General features: G+C 46.8%; 1 protein-coding gene across 5 annotated transcripts in view; it reads left to right on the top strand.

Moving 5' to 3' along the window:
- The window catches only part of PPP2R5C (protein phosphatase 2, regulatory subunit B', gamma), a 142,628-nt gene that overhangs the window by 127,794 nt on the left and 8,287 nt on the right, over nucleotides 1-6,547 (top strand). For 3 of the 5 annotated variants that reach the window (XM_012647075.1, XM_012647079.1, XM_012647077.1), the window contains 2 exons: nucleotides 269-341; nucleotides 5,953-6,069. In XM_012647075.1, coding sequence (XP_012502529.1) covers nucleotides 269-341; nucleotides 5,953-6,069 — 190 coding nt within the window. The remainder of the gene's footprint in view (nucleotides 1-268; nucleotides 342-5,952; nucleotides 6,070-6,547) is intronic. The other 2 variants (XM_012647076.1, XM_012647078.1) reach the window with 1 other exon arrangement.

Raw genomic sequence — 6,547 nt, 5'->3', positions numbered from 1 at the left:
AAGAATTTAAATTCTTAGACATGTTAAATTTTTAGCCTTTTTATTAGTTTTTTTTAATCTTTACCTCTAAATCATGGTTGGTTTTTAATTTCATTTTTCATGTTATGTACATTGCGATCAACGCTGTGAAGTATGTGGAATGAGACCAGAAAATAACAAAGGAAAAGCAGGTGTTTGTGTTGCTGGACATATTTGTGCTTTTTCACCTTTAACATTTTCTTGAACATGAGTCATCTCTCTAATACAAATACATTTTACTATTTTTCAGAGAGAAGCTAAAAATGAAAGAACGAGAAGAAGCATGGGTTAAAATAGAAAATCTAGCCAAAGCCAATCCCCAGGTACTAAAAAAGAGAGTAACATGAAAATGTCCAGGGTGTTACTTGAATGGTTTTCTAAAATAGGAATGTGTCTTCATCATGGAAGGGGCGAAATCAGTTTCACTAACATTGTATATGAAAATGTCTGCAATAAAAAATACTTTTCAACTTTGTAACCCTCCTCTTGTACAAGTGCTTATTTTGCCCCATGATGTTTTTACCACAGAATTGACTTTTTTCCTCTGCTTTTTAAATAAGATATGAATCTTATGAATATACTGTGGCAAAAAAAAAAAACTATATAACCTCTATTTGGACTAAGGCTATACTTTGCTTTCTCTCTCAAATGTTATAGATGCTGTAGCTCAAACGCTATTTCCCTTTCTTTTTAATATCAAATTAATTCCAAAAGAAAGGAAATTTGATTTGAAATAGGTAAAGTATGTAGTTAACGTCCTTTTTCCTAATATTCGATTTTACAGGCTCAGCCTTTTACTGTTAAGAATTAATTCTGCCATACTAGTGAGTGACTAGTGCTTCTCCCCGCCCTCGCCAGCAGGTGCCCATGTGCTCCAGCAGGTGGGCACGGTGGTCACACCTTCTGGAGCTGGGCAGTGACGGCAGCCAGGTCTGCAGTGGTCTGGGAGGGTTTCATAGTTGTGGTCTTTTGGTTTTCTGTACACTGATCTAAATGATGGGAGCATTATCCTTACAAATGTTTCTTTTTGTTCTGTATGCCTGTCTGGTTATAACAGTATCTCATAATGAAAACCATTTGTCTGAATCTTTGCCACACTAAGAATTCTTGGGCTTTCCTCAAATCCCCAGAAAAGAAATTATTTTATTAAACAATATATTTCTTTTAGTGAGAGGTCTGCATAAATAATTATGTAAGTGATATGTAGGTTTTTAAATTTCTCTGACAATTAATAAAAAGTGATACATGAATATAAAGTTTAAAGTATATATTTTACCTATATAACAACATATTGGTCTGTATTCCCTTTGATAAAACTATAATCAAGAAACTTGAACTAGGCCAGGCGCGGTGGCTCACGCCTATAATCCTAGCACTCTGGGAGGCCGAGGCGGGCGGATCGCTTGAGCTCAGGAGTTCGAGACCAGCCTGAGCAAGAGCGAGACCCCGTCTCTACCAAAAATAGAAAGAAATTAATGGGACAGCTAAAAATACACAGAAAAAAATTAGCCAGGCATGATGGCGTGTGCCTGTAGTCCCAGCTACTCGGGAGGCTGAGGCAGGAGGATCGCTTGAGCCCAGGAGTTTGAGGTTGCTGTGAGCTATGATGAGCCATGGCACTCTAGCCCGGGCAACACAGTGAGGCTCTGTCTCAAAAAAAAAAAAAAAAAGAAAGAAAAGAAACTTAAACTATAAGAAAATTGAATGACATTCTTAATTGTATGTCCTCGACTCTCCCTAAAACAAGTAACCAGCATTTTTCTAACAGTATTTATTCATATTCTTACATAGAAATGCTGTTTTAAGGTTATCTGAAACTGTATAATACTTATTTGAGGTAGATAGCTCTAGGTATTATACTTTAATGAATAGGATTTATGTTAAAAGTGAGGGTTAAAGTACTGATATTTGTTTTAAAATGTAGAAGCTTGAATTTGGGACAGGCTTAGATGTCTCAGCCCTGCCCACCATTGCCCCTGGGTGTCTTGCTTTGTTCTGAAGGGCCACGTGCAGGGGGAGTGTGACAGGCGTCCCTCATGGCATTGTCAAGGGCCCCAGCACTATGGACATCAACAGCCTTGGAAGACACGTTTTTTATATATGTGTATATATGTATGTGTCTCAGAGGGTCTGGGTTATTTACCTAGAATATAGACACACCCTATTAAAAATGCATAAAACTTTTAAATTACAATTGAGGAAGAGCTGGTTGTCTGTACTGACAGACATGGCCTCGTTTCACTACTGTATTGTAAGCAATGTTCCTTCTGAAATATATATTGTTCTCTTTTCCCTTTTTCTGAACTTTTCCTGAGTTTTCTCAAGTAACTTTTAAAATTCTTTTTAGTTGCTTTCTTTAAAATTGTCTATGATGATAACATAAAGGTAGTGGGTTTGCGTTGGAGTTTTGGTGACCTCCTGCAATGCTGCAGTCTTAGTGCTGGCCTGAGCCCTCATCTCTGTGTTGAAACCATCTGTGACTCAGTCCCCATGGTCCTGTGCACATGCTCCAGTTCCATGGTAAAGTGTCTCTCAAATGGAAAATACTTCATGGGTCAGTACTCAGAGCTGAAAACTACAGCCTCAGTACTTGCTTTTCGTTCTCTCAAAAGAAAATCTTTTCTAAATTCCGATCACTGCTTGCCATTACAACAACAGAAAGTAAACCATTTGGTGGGTGATACACTTTGCTGCTTATTTCTATAATGAAAATAGGTGGGTTTTTGAAGCTTATTTTCCATCTCAAATCTGCCTTTTTGAGAATCAGCTTACTGGGTGGGCCTGAGGGCACACGCCTATAATCCCAGCTGCTCAAGAGGCTGACGCGATAGGATCTCGTGAACCAAGGAGTTTGAGACCAGCCTCGGTGATTATAGCAAGACCCTGTCTCAAAAAATAGAAAAGAGAAAGACAGACAGAGAATTGATTTACTGGCTTTGTTTTTTTTAGAGTGATTCACAGTAGTTCACTGATGTCTACCTAGAAGTCTTCCTGATGCTGCCCTTGTTTTTTAGAAACCAAGTATTTCATCTGGTCACAGACAAGGATGCCTGTCCGAGGGAGGCAGTTGGGGATATCGGAAAGCTTTTGTGCCTTCAGGATTTTGTCTTGTCTGTTTTAGCAGTTGTGGCAGTTTCGTTGGATTTTTTTTAATGTCACATGATTTAATTTTTTTTAAATCATGAACTATTGAAGATTTCTAATGTAAATGTGTTTCTCCTGATGCACCAAAAGAGGCCATAGACCATTTTACTGCTGGCTTCCCCTTGGCTTTCATGGGGGTCATGTGAGAAGTCACTTCTCGTGTGAACCTTAAGCGTTGCTGTGCCTCAGTGTTTCTTTCCTTTGCAGTGACCAGAACGATGCCGCAGGAGCCTGGGCTCTGCGCTGCACATCTGCCTGAGCTTTGGGAGATGAGCTTAGACGAGGAAATGTGTATTCTTTTACCCTGTTACGAACTGCAGCCTCAGTGAAGGTTTTTATTCCTAGTAAGAATCCTTTCCTGCCGGTACCTGCTGCAGGACGGTCATTTCCTCCTGCTTAAGGGTACTGTCCTTTGTCCTGAGTCTCACGGAGCCACGCTCGGTACAGGCTGTTGGTGGGTTCTGTGAAAAGCACTGTGGTTTGGTTTGCTTTGGTTTTTTTGGTTTTTGATTTTTTTTTTTTTTTTGAGCAGTCAAAAGCTGAAATATTGGTTTAAAACAATCCCCCTGCACCATCTCGTGGGTGTTGCAGTTATTTATGTTTCTGTGTCTTCCCACCTGACTGGGAACCCCCTCGAGGGCGGGGCACTGTGTGTGTCCTGAATCGTGGAAATTTCCAGAGGTACAAAGATAAGAACAAGACACAGCCCCCGACCTTGAGGAGCTCACTACCCGTGAGGGAGCCAGAGGGGACAGAGAGAGCTCAGTTCAGGCAGTGCAGGGGTAACACACACCCAAGTGCTACACTGGAGGTGCAGCAAACAGCTTGTCAGTTCATGTCTTTAAAGAGAAGCGGTGTGGGTATGGGACGGCCACAGCGGAGGCATGCCCAGGGCACCAGGGGGCTTGCTGGGCCTCTTGGAGTCTGACTCGGCGGACGTAACAGTGGGAATTTGGGGAAGGTGCCCAAGGCTGAGATAGAGAAGAGTGAGGAGGCTGCCAGGCTGGGCCTGGGCTGTCAGCGGGGCACGGTCTGGGTGTGGTCTGCATGAAAGATGAAGCTGGAGAGGTGGGACAAGTTTGGACTGTATCCCCGAAAATGTGAGCCGATACTGCAGAGAAAGCCAGGAAGGGCAAAATGACCTGGTCAGACTTGCATTTCCAAAAGCACTGCTGGCAGCAGCATGGCTGGTGTGCTGGAAAGGCTGGCGGGGTGGGGCTCTGTAGGAACATGTGGGGGTGGCGCCGGACAGAGCTGCCGGAGGAAGGAACCAAGTGGAGGGTATGGCTCCAGCTGCGAGAGAGGGAGGCAGGAGGCAGGTGGGCCTGGAGGTGGGGAAGCCACGCATGCGCAAGGAGGGGCCACGGGCAAGGGTAGGATCCCCCGTAGGAAGCGTGTGAAAGGGCCGGAGACCACAGAGGAAAGAGGAACCCAGGTGGCCCTGGAGGGAGGAGAAAGACCAAAGAAGGCCGGTGCCACAGAGACGGAGGTTTCGGGGATGGCTGTGTTCAAGTACACCTTCCGCGGGGAGGTCCGACTAAGCAACACTAAAGAATGGCTCAGAGGCCAGGAGGTTTCTGACAACCCTGGTGCCATCTCCCCGCTGGAGAGGTGAGAGCTGCAGCCAACCATGTGGCCCCCGGCTGAGAATCCCGGGCCAGGGGAGGGGATGGGGAGAGGCTGCAGGGCAAGGGGCTCCGAACCCAGCTGCCCCCTTAGGTGCTCTGAGACCATGGGCGAATTATCCAACCTCTTCGTGCCTCAGTTCCCCCATGAGCCACGTGGGAGTGGCAGCGGACACGTGTCTGTGCTACAGGGAAAATGAGGCGCTTAGTGTGGTCCCAGTTCACAGCAGACACAGGTGCTTCTCCTTCCCATCGTCCTCCCGCCACAGAGCACCGTCCTCCCGACACGGCACCAGGCTGGCTTGTTTAGCCATCACGGCAACCCTCTGAGGCGGTCTTACCCCTGCTACACTCAAAGTCAGCAGGGCCAAGGGCCTGGTGGGCCCTCTGCGGTTCAAACCAGAGCCTGCCTTGCCTGGGGCACAAGGAGAGTGGAAAAGTCACAGGGCCACCCTGCAGGGAACTGGACAGTGTGGGGAGCACGTGGGTATGCCGGGGGGACCCCAGCGACACGGGAGATCCTGCGTGTGGTAGCACCTGCCATTCCCAGCAGCGCCAGCACAGGTGGGCAGAGTGGAGATAGGGGTGGTCACACTGACCCAGGCTGTGTGCGTTTGGTAGACAACAAAGACTTTGGGGATGGGATGAAAGGGTGTAAGCAAGTTAGGAAAATGCTGAGAAAACAGGATGAAAGGAGTTGAGGCAGCTGCCTCAGTGAGGAAGAGGATGTGGAGTAAACGGAAAAGACCCTCGAGGTTAGCAGGTTGTGTGCGAAGAATGGGAGGTTACCGGTGAAGGTTCCAGCACTGAAACCGATCCCAGTGACCAAACCCATGGCGCGCCCCCTTGCGTTTGGTTGCCCGTGTGGAGTCAGCCTTAGAGGCTACCAGGCCTGGCGTGAGCCGACTGCGCATCAGGCACTGGGGGACCCGGGAGGGCCAGGGAGCAACCTGGATTGCAGGAGAAGCAGCTTTCTGGTTCCAGAAGACGGCAGGGCCAACAGGGCTGCAGTTGTAGGCGAGTGTTTCCCATCGAGTGGGCTTCACTGAAGCTGGAGGGGGTTCTGGGGGAGGGCGACAGGGGAGACGTGTCCCCTGGCCAGGATGAGCACCCTCAGTTGAGAACCTGAGCCTAACAGAGAGTGATTGCACACTTTGCATTGCAGTACACAGTGTATAGTCAAGCGAGCACCACGAGCCTTCCGGTTGCAATGGAGACAGATGGGCCTTTATTTGAAGATGTGCAGATGCTGAGAAAGACAGTGAACGACGAGGCTCGTCAGGTAAAAGCGCACAGAGCCCAGCTGGGATGCGCTCCTCGCAGATTCGCTTACAGTTCTAGCAGGAGACGCGATATGCCTCCGTGCCTTCTGTTTAAGCTAAAATTAAAAACTAAATTTTGATAATCGTGTAGGAAACGTGTCGTCCGTAGATCTTAGTGATCAAATTACTAGGAATAATTTTAAGGATTAAGTATGTGCCTGGGATTTGTTTCTTTGTTTACTTTAACAGTAATAATCCCAATTCTTAACTATTCTTTAAATGTTAACTTGAGCAAAATCAAAAGCTTCGCAGCAGTATCTTACCGCTAGCTTTTCCCTTTGCGTCCCTCTGACTTCTGCTCTGGCCCAGAGATGTCCCTCTTAGCTTTCGCAGCAGGTACTAATGACCCCCCCCTCCCCAGGACACCAGATAGAGCCCCTGTCCTTGTCTTCATTGTCATGGTCGTCCTCCTCCTCTCTGCCAACCACCCCACCCTCC

Source organism: Propithecus coquereli, unplaced genomic scaffold (genome assembly GCF_000956105.1).
Source record: "Propithecus coquereli isolate 6110/MARCELLA unplaced genomic scaffold, Pcoq_1.0 Scaffold256, whole genome shotgun sequence".
Lineage (NCBI taxonomy): Eukaryota > Metazoa > Chordata > Mammalia > Primates > Indriidae > Propithecus > Propithecus coquereli.
This window is presented reverse-complemented; position numbering and strand designations above follow the sequence as displayed.